Raw genomic sequence first — 19,493 nt, 5'->3', positions numbered from 1 at the left:
AAGTTCCATAATAATTTACATATATTCTGTAAGTTATACTTTCGTTTGATTAGTGTATAGGCGTACGTATCTCATATTGGTTAAATGTTATGACTACCGATGGAAGGAATATGGTATGATAATCTCTTGAAGAATTCAGTCGTGTGCGTTTCCCTAGCAACGAAAATGTCTGATCCAAGGACCAAGGTCATTGATAATTCGAAACGGAGTAGAGTATTTACATGTTGCAATGTGGCTGTCATACAGCTGATTGCGTAATATAAAACTAAACAAAACTAAGATATGTTTTCATAAAGAAAGTTCAAAGAAGTAAGACTACTATCCCCGTAGCACCATCAGTGAAAGTGAAATGGGTGAGAAGTGGGAGTGGGATGTGAAGTGGGAGTGGCTGAGAAGTGGGAGTGGGATGTGAAGTGGGAGGGGCTGTGAAGTGGGAGGGACTGTGAAGTGAGAGGGCTGTGAAATGTGTGATCAGAAGTGATCAAATGATATCGTAAAGTTTGACAGCAGTTAAATTTATTTATATTTAACAGCTCTTTATCTCTCTCCATGCAATGGAGGTTTTCTGTATTACATCCATTGGTCTAGCTAACTTACAAACATCAAAATGGCGTGTCTTGCTAGCAGTAGGTCATTCACTCAAAGAGATATCCTCCGGCTGAGTCAGATTGATGGACATAAATATCATTGGTTCCCATCGACTTTTTTTCATATTCCCATCTTAAGAGAATATTCTGAAAGTTCTAATTGCATCGTGCGTCTTGCTGACATCTCTGTAATCACAAAAAAAAGTACAAAGAACCGCTTACTTGCACAGGCTGAACTTTGGTTCAACGATGACGTCATAACTATATGGACGCATTAGAATCCGAATGACTGACCTCGTTTCCAAAGCGGAAACATTAACTTAAGACGAGCAATAAACAAAGAGCTACTGATATCAACAGTTTAGAGGCGTCGTTCTCTTATACTTAACTTTCGTCATTCTGAGGCCGAAGGGTGGGTGGAAGAGTACAGTCTAATTTTAAGTTTATTCATTTTCTAGAGCAACCCGAACTTTTATGCAAAATGGCAAAACGACCAGTCAAATTTGGTAATAATTTGTCTTAAGCCAGTGGATATTCTTAAATTGTCTTAAGTGATAAGCCATATACTGTCATTTAGCTAAGTGTTATCAATTTCCCCTTTTAACATTCGGTTTGCACGTCGAATCATTTGCCTCGAGACAAATCGTATCACACACAGGTATAGCTGATTGTAAACAGATTAGTATGTCGTATGTTGGTTGCAGGGGCGTGCTTATTATTTAGTCTTTACACTGATTGTTATCAATGTCCCACAGACTAATATAAAGAGATGTTCAACCAGGGAGTTGTTCCATAACAACTCCCTGGTTCAACCCTTCCTGTTATGCCACACACTACAGAGACCAATATGATTAGTGTGTGAGTATTCTATAAGCAATGCGCCATGTTCATTTTGTACAGTATACAGTGGTCATTAGGCCCCTCCGTATTGAGTATACGAAAAACAACTTAAAGATGAAACACGATTTTACTATATGCATCGCATGCTTGATGAAGTGAAGTATCTGATGTTTGGCCGGTCGGTGACACGTCGCTTTCTGTCGAATTAAAATGTCGTCATGTGGTTGGAATGGGGTGGGGGAGGGAGAATATAGTTTTATTATAATAAATATATTAATTTTGTTCATATATTTTTTCAAATATATGTTGATGAAACGTCGTGTCATGAGACAGTTACTTGCAAACACAATGACACTAGCTGCGATTCACAATTAGTATAATAACTTGTTTCATCCGAACAAACTATTGTATTAGGTACCTACAGTCTACAAGTTAATGATATATGTGGTTGTACTGTTAGGTTCCAATATATAAACTTTTGTGTCCACAATATTATTTAATGTTTGAATTTCATTTCTAGTGCAAAGTATAGTAGGTAATGTTGTCATGTAAATTAAGTTCCCTTCATTGTTGGGGAACCCATTTCCCATTGTGTAGCACCTTTAACTTAAAATGCAACTTAACAGTGGTTTGTTGTGTTGATTTCAGCTGCAACCTTCTGAGCTGAGCTTGGTTTGAAATAAGATTGTAATTTGGGCACACAGTCTCATAGTACGTGTGTATAACAGCAGGATTCCCTTGATGTGAGTACGAGGATATAAGCGCGGTTACGAGTACTTAATTTTACACTAGTATCGTTAGGCTCACTAGATTTCCAAATGTCCCGAGTATGACATCCACTCGGCAGCCAATATTAATTAGATACACTGTGATTACAGGCAACCAATTAAAGAAACGCGTCGTTGCCTTAATGAAGCAATCTTACCAAAAAATAATGTAAAACAAAGTTAAGGCACAACGGAAAGCGTTGACTGAGAAAGTAATAAACAAATTTGAATATTAAATAATAGTAATTAAATCTCTTATGATGACCGAACAGACACTGAATTAAAAGTGTCCTCCTGATTATTGAAATGAAGGTAGAAGCTTCAAGGCTGAACATTTGTCTTGTAATTTGGTAACGATCTGGAAAATCCTGATTCAATGTAAATATACTGCAAAAGCAGTTAGGTCCGTGCGGGATGTGACAGACCGGAAGTAGGTACATACGGGTTGTCACAGACCGGAAATAGGTCCGTACGGGATGTCGCAGACCCAGCCACTGATATGTACGAAACAGGCAATTAAATAGGCTATGTCACTATGGGTAACTACCTTTCAAGTTAACTGCTTGACAAAATATCAGTGTGGGTGCACTATGGGTAACTAACTTTAAATTTAACTGCTTAACACAATATCACTGAGTCCTATAAGTGGGCGTCACTAATTTCCTCATCATTGAGTCCTATAAGTGGGTGTAACTAATTTCCTCATCATTGAGTCCTATAAGTTGGTGTTACTAATTTCCACGTCATTGAGTCCTATAAGTGGGTGTTACTAATTTCCTCATCATTGAGTCCTATAAGTGGGCGTCACTAATTTCCTCATCATTGAGTCCTATAAGTGGGTGTTACTAATTTCCTCGTCATTGAGTCCTATAAGTGGGCGTCACCAATTTCCTCGTCATTGAGTCCTATAAGTGGGTGTTACTAATTTCCACGTCATTGAGTCCTATAAGTGGGTGTTACTAATTTCCTCGTCAGTGAGTCCTATAAGTGGGTGTTACTAATTTCCTCATCATTGAGTCCTTTAAGTGGGCGTCACTAATTTCCACATCATTGAGTCCTATAAGTGGGTGTTACTAATTTCCACGTCATTGAGTCCTATAAGTGGGCGTCACTAATTTCCTCATCATTGAGTCCTATAAGTGGGCGTCACTAATGTCCTCGTCATTGAGTCCTATAAGTGGGCGTCACTAATTTCCTCATCATTGAGTCCTATAAGTGGGTGTTACTAATTTCCTCGTCATTGAGTCCTATAAGTAGTGTTACTAATTTGCTCGTCATTGAGTCCTATAAGTGGGTGTTACCAATTTCCTCGTCATTGAGTCCTATAAGTGGGCGTCACTAATTTCCTCATCATTGAGTCCTATAAGTGGGCGTCACTAATGTCCTCGTCATTGAGTCCTATAAGTGGGCGTCACTAATTTCCTCATCATTGAGTCCTATAAGTGGGTGTAACTAATTTCCTCATCATTGAGTCCTATAAGTTGGTGTTACTAATTTCCACGTCATTGAGTCCTATAAGTGGGTGTTACTAATTTCCTCATCATTGAGTCCTATAAGTGGGCGTCACTAATTTCCTCATCATTGAGTCCTATAAGTGGGTGTTACTAATTTCCTCGTCATTGAGTCCTATAAGTGGGCGTCACCAATTTCCTCGTCATTGAGTCCTATAAGTGGGTGTTACTAATTTCCACGTCATTGAGTCCTATAAGTGGGTGTTACTAATTTCCTCGTCAGTGAGTCCTATAAGTGGGTGTTACTAATTTCCTCATCATTGAGTCCTTTAAGTGGGCGTCACTAATTTCCACGTCATTGAGTCCTATAAGTGGGTGTTACTAATTTCCTCATCATTGAGTCCTTTAAGTGGGCGTCACTAATTTCCACATCATTGAGTCCTATAAGTGGGTGTTACTAATTTCCACGTCATTGAGTCCTATAAGTGGGCGTCACTAATTTCCTCATCATTGAGTCCTATAAGTGGGCGTCACTAATGTCCTCGTCATTGAGTCCTATAAGTGGGCGTCACTAATTTCCTCATCATTGAGTCCTATAAGTGGGTGTTACTAATTTCCTCGTCATTGAGTCCTATAAGTAGTGTTACTAATTTGCTCGTCATTGAGTCCTATAAGTGGGTGTTACCAATTTCCTCGTCATTGAGTCCTATAAGTGGGCGTCACTAATTTCCTCATCATTGAGTCCTATAAGTGGGCGTCACTAATGTCCTCGTCATTGAGTCCTATAAGTGGGCGTCACTAATTTCCTCATCATTGAGTCCTATAAGTGGGTGTTACTAATTTCCTCGTCATTGAGTCCTATAAGTGGGCGTTACTAATTTCCTCATCATTGAGTCCTATAAGTGGGTGTTACTAATTTCCTCATCATTGAGTCCTATAAGTGGGTGTTACTAATTTCCTCGTCATTGAGTCCTATAAGTGGGTGTTACTAATTTCCTCGTCATTGAGTCCTATAAGTGAGTGTTTCTAATTTCCTCGTCATTGAGTCCTATAAGTGAGTGTTTCTAATTTCCTCGTCATTGAGTCCTATAAGAGGGTGTTACTAATTTCCTCGTCAGTGAGTTCAATAAGTGGGTGTTTCTAATTTCCTCGTCATTGAGTCCTATAAGTGAGTGTTTCTAATTTCCTCGTCAGTGAGTCCAATAAGTGGGTGTTTCTAATTTCCTCGTCATTGAGTCCTATAAGTGGGTGTTACTAATTTCCTCGTCATTGAGTCCTATAAGTGAGTGTTTCTAATTTCCTCGTCATTGAGTCCTATAGGTGGGTCACTAATTTCCTCATCATTGAGTCCTATACGTGGGTGTAACTAATATCCTCGTCATTGACTCCTATAAGTGGGCGTCACTAATTTCCTCATCATTGAGTCCTATAAGTGGGCGTCACTAATTTCCTCGTCAGTGAGTCCTATTAGTGGGTGTTACCAATTTCCACGTCATTGAGTCCTTTAATTGGGCGTCACCAATTTCCTCGTCATTGAGTCCTATAAGTGGGTGTTACTAATTTGCTCGTCATTGAGTCCTATAAGTGGGCGTCACTAATTTCCTCATCATTGAGTCCTATAAGTGGGCGTCACTGATGTCCTCGTCATTGAGCCCTATAAGTGGGTGTTACTAATTTCCTCGTCATTGAGTCCTATAAGTGGGTGTTACTAATTTCCTCATCATTGAGTCCTATAAGTGGGTGTTACTAATTTCCTCGTCATTGAGTCCTATAAGTGAGTGTTTCTAATTTCCTCGTCAGTGAGTCCTATAAGTGGGTGTTACTTATTTCCTCGTCAGTGAGTCCTATAAGTGGGTGTTACTAATTTCCTCGTCATTGAGTCCTATAAGTGGGTGTTACTAATTTCCACGTCATTGAGTCCTTATAAAACGAGTGTCACTTATTTTCTCCATATTGATCTATAGGGTGCTAGAACCATCTGGTTTTCTGTTAATGACTTTATTCTTCGACAAATTTAACTCAGTTGCTCAATCAATCAGGTAACGGAGTGAAATATTTCACCGTTTTTCACGGTAAGGTATCCCAAAACCTCTGTGATATTTAGGTTGACGCTGTACCGTTGTTTCTTTGATTTATATTTTGTCCAAATTTTACGTCAAAATGACAAGTATTGACACAATTGTCTAACGAGACATACTCAGGAATGCCCCTTGTCATTTCTTCCGAAATGGTGATATAAAACAAACAAGATTCCGAATCAATATCACTTTTTGCTCACGTCAGATTCTTCGGTTTGTTTACTCTATAACAAATTAAACTCCAGTTGTTGCCTCGGCACAGTTAAGTGTGAACGGATATTCATGGTGTGGATAATAATAAATCCAAAATGCATCATATTTTTTAGGTCATATTCTCCGAGGAGACAGAGAAGTTAATTAAAGGGCGATGACGTAGTTTAATCCTATACTGTCAATGAGAAAATGCACAACAAGTACGATATTTTTGGGGTAATCAGTTTGAACCGGAATACTTTTACCACGCTGTCATAGTGTAAAAGCAGTATACGGCGTCTACGTAGCTGTAAAGCTTACTCTCTGTCAGACGGTTCCAAATTCAGAATTCTCGTCCCACGTACCGATGTTCATGAATTTTGCTGATAATGAAATCGTAATTCTTGATTACTTGGTAATTCGGGTTAAGAGCGGTTAGGAGTCGTTTGATGGTTATAATACTAGCATATATAGTAAAATACCACAAAGTTCTCCGTATACAGCAATGTGGATGTTCATACGCATTGTTCTGCGACGAATCATTCCGTTTATTTTGGAATGACATATAAGTAGAAAATTATAAAGATGTCAGCCGGGAGTACACTTTTTCTGCTTAAATTCACCCGAAACTACTTCTTCCACAAAAGTACTTGCATATCTCGGAGTTGCTTATATAAGTAAAGTTATATAGTTTGCATATCTCGGAGCTGATTATTTTCAAGTAACGTTATATAGTGTGTACTTTGGGGTTTTAAATTTGGGGATCATTTGGAGGGATTACCCTGGGTCATTGTTCAAACACTCAGAACACAACAGGTGTTCCTAATCGCTGTAGTTGACGTGTGGTTAATAATTAGGGATGTTCAGGGACATCGAGATCAAAAGGCGATATGGACCATTTCTTGTCAATAAAAATACTTCTTCGACAAAACGAAATGACCAAACCTGATTATTAACTTTTTATTATACCTTCTCTCACCTCCTGCGTTTTCTCACAATTCCAGTATTACAACAGATGTACATATATTTGCATATCGGTTCGGGGCCGGAAGGTGTTATTTGTCAGCTCAGACTGAAACTAACTATTATACTTGCACATTCTGAGGAGAGATGAAGTTGAGAACAGACACCAAATGTATGTGTGTCTGGGTGAACGTATGTGTATATAGTGTGTGTAGAGTATGTGTGTCTATTGTATGGGGTATTGTTAAGGTTAGGGTACGTGGATTTGAACAATGGAAAATACAATGGGGTCCTCGGTCTGAATGTAATACAAACATGTATGAACGTATGTGTGTGTGTAGCTAAAATATGTTTTGCTTTATTGACCAGCAAAGAACGGCCCTCAATTTTTTTGCCTTTATCCTATTTAAATGAGTTATGTGTTTATGAACTTCGGTTGGAACTTGTGTCTACTTACCTCTACCTATATCACACAAATTCAGAAATATTCTGTTAACGATAAGTGGTGTCGATAGCATTGGATGGGTATAATCCATGACGTATGTGACACTGACACCCATAGGAGATAGGAAAAGATCCTATCCAATGATGAGTCTGTGTTACCCTCACTGACTAAGTACCGGTACAGTATGTTGACTAAGTACCGTGTATGTTGAGTAAGAACCACGTCGCTTTAAATATCACAAAGCCTGCTTTAGTTGAACGATCTTGCGTCTTTTCACAATGATTAATTATCTAGGTGGCAAACGATCGCTCTCAGACTGACAAATAGGTGGCGTGTAAATTGACTTTTCAACAAACAATTCAGCTTCAAGTAAGAGATTCAGTGACGTCACACTTCAGTGAGTATCACCCTTAAATTAAAGTCACGGAAGCGAAAAGAAGCAAACAAGATTCATTGAAGCAAATACACTGCAGCAAACACTACTGCAGCAAACACTACTGCAGCAAACACTACTGCAGCAAACACTACTGCAGCAAACACTACTGCAGCAAACACTACTGCAGCAAACACTACTGCAGCAAACACTACTGCAGCAAACACTACTGCAGCAAATACTACTGCAGCAAACACTACTGCAGCAAACACTACTGCAGCAAACACTACTGCAGCAAACACTACTGCAGCAAACACTACTGCAGCAAACACTACTGCAGCAAACACTACTGCAGCAAACACTACTGCAGTAAACACTACTGCAGCAAACACTACTGCAGCAAACACTACTGCAGCAAATACTACTGCAGCAAACACTACTGCAGCAAACACTACTGCAGCAAACACTACTGCAGCAAACACTACTGCAGCAAATACTACTGCAGCAAACACTACTGCAGCAAACACTACTGCAGCAAATACTACTGCAGCAAACACTACTGCAGTAAACACTACTGCAGCAAACACTACTGCAGCAAACACTACTGCAGCAAACACTACTGCAGCAAACACTACTGCAGCAAACACTACTGCAGCAAATACTACTGCAGCAAACACTACTGCAGCAAACACTACTGCAGCAAACACTACTGCAGTAAACACTACTGCAGCAAACACTACTGCAGTAAACACTACTGCAGTATATAGCAGGAATAATTATAGTTGGTTCCAATGAGTGTCACGTGACGGGGTAGCATGGATCGGAAGAAATTTGGTAAGATACAGGGGTGCAGGGGATGTATGTATTCGCATGTGTGACTGAAAGCCACTTTTGTGTGCAATTTGTTATCTTTATTTACACTACCCGGTGCAAAATCTCATAACATCACTTGCTCGACTGGTTACATCTCATTTCAGATGGTATCAAAAATATTTCAATTTGCTTTTAATTTGTTGTTATACTGTAGTTTTATTAATCACTGGCCTATTTATCTCAATGGATAGAAAATCTAAGAGGGTGCAATACTAAAAAACAGTGATCTATTGAGTCCGATCGCCCAAAAAATTGTTTTGAACTGAAAATGGTGGGTACATGGTAGTTTCTGAAAGTTCACACCCAGGTTTTTAAGTTTGCCTACATACGGTATGTTATGGAATAAGAAACCAAAGTAATTGTTCTGCTATAATCAAGAAAACAGCCTATCATTGTGCACGTACAGGCTACATGTTTGCATGTTTCTGACGAAGTCATGTAATAATTAACCCCCTGTATCACAACAAACACCCCTAATCTACCAATGAACACCCCTCAATCTACCAACGAACACCCCTCAATCTATAAACGAGCATCCCTCGATAAACCAACGAACAGACCCTCAATCTACAAACTAAGCACCACTCGATCTACCAACGAACACCCCTCAATCTATAAACGAACACTCCTCAATCTACCAACGAACACCCCTTGATCAACCCTTGATCAACCAACGAACACCCCTCAATAAACCAACGAACACCCCTCAATCTAACACCCCTCAATCTACCAACGAACACCCATCGATCAACCAACAAATACTCCTCAATCTACCAACGAACATCCTTCGATCTACCAACGAACCCTCTTCAATACACCAACGAACACCCTCAATCTACAAACGAACACCCCTCGATCTACCAACAAACACCCCTCAATCTACCATCAAGCACCCCGCAATCTACCAACGAACACCCCTTCAATAAACCAACGAACACCCCTCAATCTACAACGAACACCATTCGATCTACCAACAAACACCCCTCAATCTACCAACAAGCACCCCTCTATCTACAAACGAACATCCCTCATTGATCTACCAACGAACACCCCTCAAAATACCAACGAACACCCCTCAATCTACCAACGAACACCCCTCAACCTACCAACGAACATCCTTCTTTCTACCCACGAACACCTCTCAATGATCTACCAACGAACACACCTCAATTTACCCACGAACACCCCTCAATGATCTACCAAAGAACACCCCTCAATATACCAACGAACACCCCTCAATCTACCAACGAACACCCCTCAATCTACCAACGAACCCCCCTTCAATACACCAACGAACACCCTCAATCTACAAACGAACACCCCTCGATCTACCAACAAACATCCCTCAATCTACCAACAAGCACCCCGCAATCTACCAACGAACACCCCTCAATAAACCAACGAACACCCCTCAATCTAAAACGAACACCACTCGATCTACCAACAAACACCCCTCAATCTACCAACAAGCACCCCTCTATCTACAAACGAACACCCCTCAATGATCTACCAACGAACACCCCTCAATATACCAACGAACACCCCTCAATCTACCAACGAACACCCCTCAATATACCAACAAGCACCCCTCTATCTACAAACGAACACCCCTCAATGATCTACCAACGAACACCCCTCAATTTACCCACGAACACCCCTCAATGATCTACCAAAGAAAACCCCTCAATATACCAACGAACACCCCTCAATCTACCAACGAACACCCCTCAATCTACCAACGAACATCCTTCTTTCTACCCACGAACACCCCTCAATGCTCTACCAACGAACACCCCTCAATTTACCCACGAACACCCCTCAATCTACAACGAACACCCCTCGATCTACCAACAAACACCCCTCAATCTACCAACAAGCACCCCCCTATCTACCAACGAACACCCCTCAATGCTCTACCAACGAACACCCCTCAATTTACCCACGAACAGCCCTCAATCTACAACGAACACCCCTCGATCTACCAACAAACACCCCTCAATCTACCAACAAGCACCCTTCTATCTACCAACGAACACCCCTCAATGATCTACCAACGAACACCCCTCAGTGTACCAACGAACACCCCTCAATCTACCAACGAACACCCCTCAATCTACCAACGACCATCCTTCTTTCTACCAACGAACACCCCTCAATTTACCCACGAACACCCCTCAATCGAAGTGAAGAGACCTGCTTTGGTAATTTTATATGACATATTAGGTATTTACAACTGTAGCTTTAACAAAGTTCGTGATATTCATAATAACAATGCATTAACTTTTGGTAAAATATCAATCGAGGTCACCAGAGATTGGGTTTTGTAATCAAAGATAATATAACATGAAATAGCTGTTTGTGGATGCTTCTTATATCACCAGTGTTCCATTCCCCTTTACATGGCAAGCAAGTTTCATCTTTCTCCCTGTTTTGATCCAACCATGGTTCTACAAGCCTCAATAAGATTTTCATTTCATGTACTTATATGGATAGGACCGGTTCTTATATTAGCCAAGTTTACTGACCTATGCACAAAATGGAACACTCGTACATAATGTTCGTCGAGTCTGTTTAAAAAGATTGTCCCACAATGCGTAGAGAAAAACACCTAGTTGTTAAATTTGTACATTAATTCTTCGATGACTGAATTTGCTAATAATCTTTAATTTTCATCTTTTTTTTCGCACAGTTTCTTGCCATCCTTTTCGCGGTCAGTACTTGGCAGGCAGGGAGAAGGTTCTTTTGGATTTAAGGACCGGGATCGTGCAGGGCGAGAGTGACTACATTAGAATAATAGAACACCCCGAACCTTCCCAAGACGGGCGGTGTACCGGTCGAGCAGTAATCAGGGTCGATTATATGGGTCCATATACAAATGCAAGAATAAAGTTAGACTACAAAGAGCCGCCTAAAGGCTGGACTTTAGATATCGCCGACTGTGCAACTGCCGATGGTTTTGGGGGTAGCGGCGGTATTACTACAAATTGTGCAGAGACACAAATCGTGGAACGCCAAATGCGTGTATATAGTAATACTCTGCCTGGCCACGCCCGAGAATCCATTAATGGAGGAAAGTTACTACGAATAATAGATGACATTGTAACCGAAGGTGTCAAGTTAAGACTAGAAGTAGCTGATGAATCTTTAAAATGGAATAATAGAGGGCCACAGAGGGGTCAATTACAGAGTCAATACCTCTATACCCTGAGCGGACAAAGGCCCACAAGGGGTGAGATTGAACATAGTATTTACATCGGAATAAATAGGGTTCCGCTAGAGAACACTAGTCGAGTAGGCAGCGGTTTATGCAAGGCCATCATCTCACTGGCCTCCGACGGTGGTAAGTTCAAAACACCACTTTTCTTCAGTAAATATTATTGATGATTATTTCAATTTCATATCATTTTCGTTCTTTCTTATTACATTCAATTTATTTTTCGTTCTATATTGCCCAATCTTATATCCATCTGATGTTTCAATCATTTTCACAGTTTTCCTTATAGCACTCCTTATGCCTCTGTTTAACCTGCTCAATTTCAATCGTTTTAGTCGCACAGGCTCGGTCACTGCATGAACTCGTTCACGTTTTGTTGCATGGGATTTTGCATTGCTGATGTGCATTGCTAATGGAACAGAAAGTCATCGTGTTCTTTGTTTGACGCAAAATCGATATTATCTGAATATTCATCAATCATTTGCATATACTTCATACAATATGAGACCCTTTATCCTGCATGACACGTGCCCATCATATTGGAACGAATTAGTTAACAGATAAGTTGAAACTGCAACGGTTGATGTCAAAGCATGTTTTTGTTGCACAAATTGATTAAGGTACATTTACTACTACACAACTCTGAGAAAGAACATATTTATCTGGGCTTGAGCTATGAATTCCATTTTCGCATTTAGACTCTATTTCATCATCTTGACAGAAACGAACTTTCATTCTAATTATAACCGGCTTGTTAACCTAAACGAAATACCCGTGAACTTTGAACCCTATTTCAGTAACTAATAATAACGATATCCCAAGAGATTCGTTGTAGAACGAGGCTTTATGAATGAATGAATGAAGGGTTTCGGGAAAGTTGAAAATGTTCTGTCTAAAGATTATATAGTTATAAGAGATGTCTTACACATATGGGTATTTGTAACGCATGCATACAAATACTTTTAGGCAATATGGTCCCCGGTTTACCACGCCCACTCCATCCAGCCCCACCCACCCCCTTCTTTACCAAAGGGAACTTTCCTTCCAACCATTGCACCACTTTAACACTTACATCTATCAAAACCTTCATGAACACCAAAAGAATCTTCCTTGAAATCCATCAAAAGAATGTTCCTTGAACCAATACACCACCAATCCATAATGAACCCCACAGTCAAACAAACCAGCACCCAGGCAAACAACTCTAAATACCTTCACCTACCAAAACATCATCATCATCCACCCAAACCATCATAAACACCCTTCATCATCTAATCACTATAAAGAAAACCCTCACTGATCCAAACCACATTCTATACCCGCCCTCCTCCAGCCGAAACATTCATTCCAGAGTAAGCCCATCCCCCCCCCCCCACCCACCGCACGTAAACAATTAGGTAGAACAGGACCAAACCATTCCGAACTGAACCTTCAAATCACCCACAGGCACTGTATGGGATAGGATACACAGGATAGGTACAATAAATTATCAAAGGCCGTCTAGAACTATCCAGTCAAAAGCCAAGTCCGATTAATCATCCAAAACTGGCAACCAAATTACTATAAACAATGGAAAGCTGCATGCTACTATGGAAAGCTCCATGCTACTACTAGGGCGTACAGACATCATTTTTTCGAGGGGGAGGGGGGGGGGGGGTGTAGAGCGATTTCGAGACCGAATGCTGTGACTGCAAACCCCTCGGAAGCTGCAGTACAGTTTTCAGACACTTCTTGCTCCCTCGTAAGGAGTTTTTAATCATGAAAGAGGAATTCATTTTCTCTGAATATATTTAAAGACCTGGTTGAAGTCCAGAGCGGGCTTCAGTTCTCCTTAGTAAGATAGTACCTGCCTGAGAACAATCTTGCTTTTAGGTGAAACTGACATGTGGCACTAGAAATCAATGAAGGTCATATTGTGAAAACACTGTAGATACTAGATATCAAATATCATTACTTATATGAATTTCACGATGGATATGTACCCCCGCCATCCGCCTCTGTACCGCATCCCATGAGAGAAAGGACCTTTGCTTCTTGATGATAGAAGAAAGGTCAATGAAGCTTAACGGATCAGACTGGAAACACTTTAGTCAATGTGCTTCAACATTCATGTTGTATGTATCAATTCGTACATGATATTTAGGTTCTGCAGATTGTCAGTGTTAGTACCTTATTATTTAGAACTCCAATAGCTAATAATAGAGTATCCTACCTATATTAGATATGCCTACCTACGCCTCTGATGTTACAGAAGCCCCTGGACACCTACCAGCGTTTTGTCCCATTGTCGACCCCTGCACTCCCAGCTAATAACAGTGTTCCCCACTCCCACCAGAAATGCCCTCTTACCCCTTTGATGTGATCACTCCGCTCGGTCAGTTTTGCAATACCTCGAACCCACTTGTGAATTGCGAAAAACAAGGCATTGCGTCGTCCGTGTTGCTCTGACTTTTTCTTTTAGGAAGGTTAGCTGCATATTGGCGAATAATAAATCATGTATGTTCAACTTCCTGCAGTAAAATTTAGAGTATGTGTTATTTTGGCTTTCATTGTTTACGTGTGCACAGATGGAAGGTAACTACAGACTAAGTATGCAATCAGCTTTCAGCCTGTCACTCGCATTGTATGTACAGTAGCACGCACTGTGACCAAAATGAAACCATAGTAGGTCTTTGTTTAAACTGCCTAAAGCAATTTTTATCTATTAAATTAAGAATCTGCAAAGTGCTCAGATCGAAGTGCCTTTAATTGAAATTTCATCGCTGAGTAGCAAGCCAACTCATTTGATAAGTAACGATATTTCGAGTGCAACACCTTCTTGGAAATAATGAATGACAATGGCAATGCGTCGAATAATCACTTAGAAAAGTGTTGTGACGGATATTTAGTTCTTAGTAGTTGTAGACGAATATTTAATCAATCAATTTTTCTTGCCTATCTTCCAAAAAAGTCATGTCAAATAAGTTGGCGGACATGTTCAATCTTGGAAATCAGTGGGAAGGTTAACCGTTTCCAGGGGTGCACCCACGGGGCGTTTGACTGTTCCCGCAGCGTAGGCAAACACGCTACTGGTATTACATGCGCTGCTGTCCTGCAATGAAGGTTAATTAATGCAAATAATGATAATATTTGTGGCGGTACTAACCCTCGCTCCATGGGGATCCACACTCTTTCACACCATATATCAATAGGCAGGAATGTTATCCTAACCAAGAAACTATGATTGCACTATGACTTAATTGTGGGCACACTTATTAGTTAGCAAAGTGGTTTAACGGGATGTGAAGGCATAGTTAAGTTTTAACCCGAAATATTGCCATTAACTTCCTTTGTCTAACGCCCTAAAATGTTCAATAAATGGATGATACAATCGGAAGGTTCCATTAACATTTTAAGTCCTCTCAAGTTAATGTCGCAGAGGAAAAGAGGAGGTAAACCATAACAGAAATATTGAAAAAAAATAAAATGCAGATTAATTCATACGATTCGTCACGTCATTATTAGCTCATTAAAATTCACACCAATGGAAAGAACATATTACAAGTATATGCGGAATCTCCACTGGTTGATAGCTCCATATGATCTACCTAGTAGCCTCCTCATTAGTTGATTTATTCCAGTCATAGATCGCTCTTCGTGGTGTTTATGTAGTCTGGTAGGGGTGTTGAGATGTTGGTACAATTCTCCCCTCCTACTCCAGACGTATGTTTATTTTGACAAGATGGAGGACTTCGTCAACGTGATTCACTAATATTTGTTGAAAACAACTGATCTCATTGTCTGTTATTGCGTGGGAAATTATAAATAATACTAAAGGCCCGTTTGCATACCTCATCCATGTGACTGTGACCCCATCTTACCTCAGCCTCTTTCAAAGCTGTATGACCCACCTCACCAATGGTAACAACACCCAATATTAAAAAAAAAAAAAAACAGTCACGAAAGAATATGATCTATAAAGTTTGTATGATTTTCCCTACTATGCCTTGACAGTTGTTTTCTAAGATTTACCAAACGTAAGTGGTGTAGGCCATCATCATTTCATATTTACGTTGTTAGATCTAATAAATAAAATTTGTCTTAAAGGAGAAGCAAAATCCAAATTATGACCTTGATGCGATGGAGCTGCCAAATAGATTGACACAGACTGGATAAGACGAGCAAGACTAAATACCATCAACTGATTTTCCGTTTTTACTGCGTTGTTTATTTTCCTTGATAGATGTGGCCGATATTAGCAATACCGTACTGATTCTAAAATATTGAAGTTCTTTTTTAACATGACCTAAACTTAGAATAACAAAACTGTTTAGGTTCACCTTGAAAGTAATGAAAAAACACTCAAATGGAAGGTAAACTTCACGTTTAAAGTTAGCAATAGGGAAGTGACCCTAGTTTTCTTGTCACGGCTATCCGACGATTTTCTGCATTGTAATGCAAATTATAGCTTTATTTACATCATTATATTTTAGTTTTGTGGAAAATAAAACCTCCCCTGGTCTGGTTGACATTCCTCAGTTCGGAAGATGAGCATCATGGTTTCGGTTTCATCTTCGACTGAAGTAAGTCATGTCTAAATTACGAACAACAAGCCTGCGTGACCACAAGTAAATAAATAACTAATCTTCCTCTTCTACCCGTAAAACTACCCGTACCAGATCCACAAATATTAGGTGTTCTCCTGACGTATAGGTATTTTGACTTCTCATTTGATTGACGATCCATTTAAGGACTCGATTTTGCAGGACAGAATGCAAAACCATCCCATGAAACCATTCCTCATCTATACCAAACTATGAAAGAAAGAAGGATATTCAAATGTTGAGCTACCCCTTTAACTATCAAATGTTATGATATTTTCATCTCAACGAGCGACCAAACAGTAGTTAAAATTGATATAAAATAAGGTTTGTGCTAGATTGGTAAAATGTCAAACATTGCTTGTTGATTTTGCAGTATTGCCAAACTGTTTTATGTTAAGTGTCAGTTGACGGGTGTAGCCTCTTTATTGTGTAAATTACAAGCAGATGTTCGTTAACTGAGTCGAGGTACCGAGTAGCCCACCATTCCCTTTCCGGGTTCTCCATCTAATACTCAAATTCTCTTGAATAATGACATAAATGTTTTTGAATCTACGCAGACTGCTCTCATAGGGGCAGGCTCTTTATGGACATATGCTAGAATGGTCAATTGATGCTGAGTACGTAGTGATTTCTATTGCACTATTATTGGGTTAAAAGCTCTATTTTAGGGATATACTCAATATGAAAGACACATATGAATCATTTAGTTAACTTGATTAATGTAACGCACTAACACATCACACTGCTGGGCAGTCCCAGGAAGTGTTATAGCATATAAACTCCCAGGTATTGTTATAGCATCTAAACTACCAGGGACTGTTATAGCATTTAACTTCCAGGTATTGTTATATCATCTAAACTTCCAGGTATTGTTATAGCATCTAAACTCCCAGGTATTGTTATAGCATCTAAACTCCCAGGTACTGTTAAAGCATCTTAACTTCCAGGTATTGTTATAGCATCTAAACTCCCAGGTATTGTTATAGCATCTAAACTTCCAGGTACTGTTATAGCATCTTAACTTCCAGGTATTGTTACTGCATCTTAACTCCGAGTTATTGTTATAGCATCTAAACTCCCAGTTATTGTATAGCATCTTAACTTCCAGGTATCATTGTAGCATGTTTAAACCGTGCCATTGTTCCATGATTCGCAAGGCTAAAGCTTGCGTTAAAAATCGTTGAAAACTATTAGGTGATTGGGTCGTAATGGCACGGATCAAGGTTATGCATGAGTGTGGTACACACCGTTTCCCTTTTCAACCTAACGCCCCCCCCCCCCAAAAAAAAAGAAGTTATTAGCCCATCCTTGTGTTTCGACCTACTTATAGACCTTATTGTAATCTAAATATGAATCAGAATGCAGCACTCTTTGACATCTATTTGTAAGGAACTAACAGTTACACCAGCGTGCTTCAACGTCTCTTTGTAACGTTAGGCCTATTTAGTCTGTAAATTAGCAAGCCATTACTTGTATATGTTGAATTATTACTTGCTTCCTAGACCACAGCCTCGTCGTGTTATGTAAGTGAAATCGATATAGTTCTTATTAGTATACGGTCATGGCGCTCCTAGTTTCAGTCCAGACAGAGAGGTTTAGTGGGTCACCAATCCAAGCACGTGATATTCAATCAATCATTCTCAAAATATTCAGGAACCCGCTGGTATTATACGAAACAGGTATAATGGGCGGTTGCGAAACTAATGGAACCGTTTCTCATTTTACTAACGCAAACTTCGCAGTTGTTTAGTGGTGACATGCATGTAATTAGAGAGACATCCTGATGTCTTAGTTATTGTAATGTATTAATATTCAATGGTGAAATGCAAAAATAAAGTGGCACACGGTGACTGACTATGAATAATTCTTGAATGGGGTAGACAAGGGGGAAGGAATACTAAGCGTTTGGATTTCCTCTCTCGTGAACGGTCCAGCTCTCTAACAAATCGCTTTACCATCTCCGGGGTTTCAATGCCCAATGAACATAATAGAAATAGATGCCGAAGTGGCGTCATCGGGCAAGTGGATTAGAGATCTACTTTTAAATAGCGCCCTCGTTTAACTCCTTACGTCTTCAAATGTTCGGACATTCAACTTATATGGATAGTGTAAACAAGGAGAAATGAATCTTCGTTGTGAGATGAAAGAAACGGCCAAGGCCTTGCTCTCAAAAAAAAATGTTATCTTGCAAATAAATATTTAGTATCTGTGGGTTGATTAATTAATTGGTCACAATTGTATTTATTATTCTACCTTAGCATCCCACTTAAAGTCTCAATGTGTGTTTGCCAAATTTTAACTTTTTAACCTTTCAGCTTACTGCCCTATAAAACCTCAGTAAAAATAACATTGTTCTATGCAATTTTCATATTAATCATCAATATTTTATTGAGTTATCTGTCATTAAACATTTTGAGCTGAATTAAAATTCGCCAGATTTTTTAACGAGTCCGTAGATTCTTAAAACTTCAATCAAAATTTGCAAGCCCCGTTCAACAGACCATGTGCCAATCAAATATATCTGTTTTGTTTGCGACTGTTAGGCTAGGCTTACTTTCACTTTCGTGGTAAGCCTATGTTAGGTCAATTCGAAATTGTGTCATTCGGGTAAAAAAGTTGACCAAACGAGTATATATATAGGATACATTTGTGTAATGAACATGCTGATATGGGCCGTCGCAGTGATTTTACGGGAAACCGTTCGCGCCATAAGGGCAACAGAAAATAAATGTGTTTTTTTTTCGATTGCGACCGCTTTTCTCCATTAAACCCACCTGGTCAGAGTGCATTAAGAATAAGAAACATTGAATCTGCTTCAGAAGTTTGTTTTCCAAAAATCATAAACAAACACGTATTGAGATTTTAATTCTGAATTATAAAGTATGATATTGAACTGCAGTGGTAAGTTTGTGGACAAACCACCATTTTCACAATGTAATTATGAACAAGCCCCATTACAAAGTTGTGTTAAAGGATTGATATTTGTAATCTGTCAATCCACTATCATTCAGTCTTTCATTGACGTATGTCTGAAGGAAACAACATAATTGTGTTCTCTCCGCTATAGTATAGACAAATAACATGATACGCACCCACAAGTGGCCACGTGTGACGTCATAACTATTCC

At 39.5% G+C, this 19,493-nt stretch overlaps 1 protein-coding gene across 3 annotated transcripts in view; it reads left to right on the top strand.

Moving 5' to 3' along the window:
- Positions 1-19,493, top strand: part of LOC139969391 (signal peptide, CUB and EGF-like domain-containing protein 3) — a 109,801-nt gene that overhangs the window by 15,765 nt on the left and 74,543 nt on the right. For all 3 annotated transcript variants that reach the window (XM_071974306.1, XM_071974308.1, XM_071974309.1), the window contains exon 3: positions 11,259-11,909. In XM_071974306.1, the coding sequence (XP_071830407.1) occupies positions 11,259-11,909 (651 nt within the window). The remainder of the gene's footprint in view (positions 1-11,258; positions 11,910-19,493) is intronic.

Source organism: Apostichopus japonicus, chromosome 7 (genome assembly GCF_037975245.1).
Source record: "Apostichopus japonicus isolate 1M-3 chromosome 7, ASM3797524v1, whole genome shotgun sequence".
Taxonomy (NCBI): domain Eukaryota; kingdom Metazoa; phylum Echinodermata; class Holothuroidea; order Aspidochirotida; family Stichopodidae; genus Apostichopus; species Apostichopus japonicus.
This window is presented reverse-complemented; position numbering and strand designations above follow the sequence as displayed.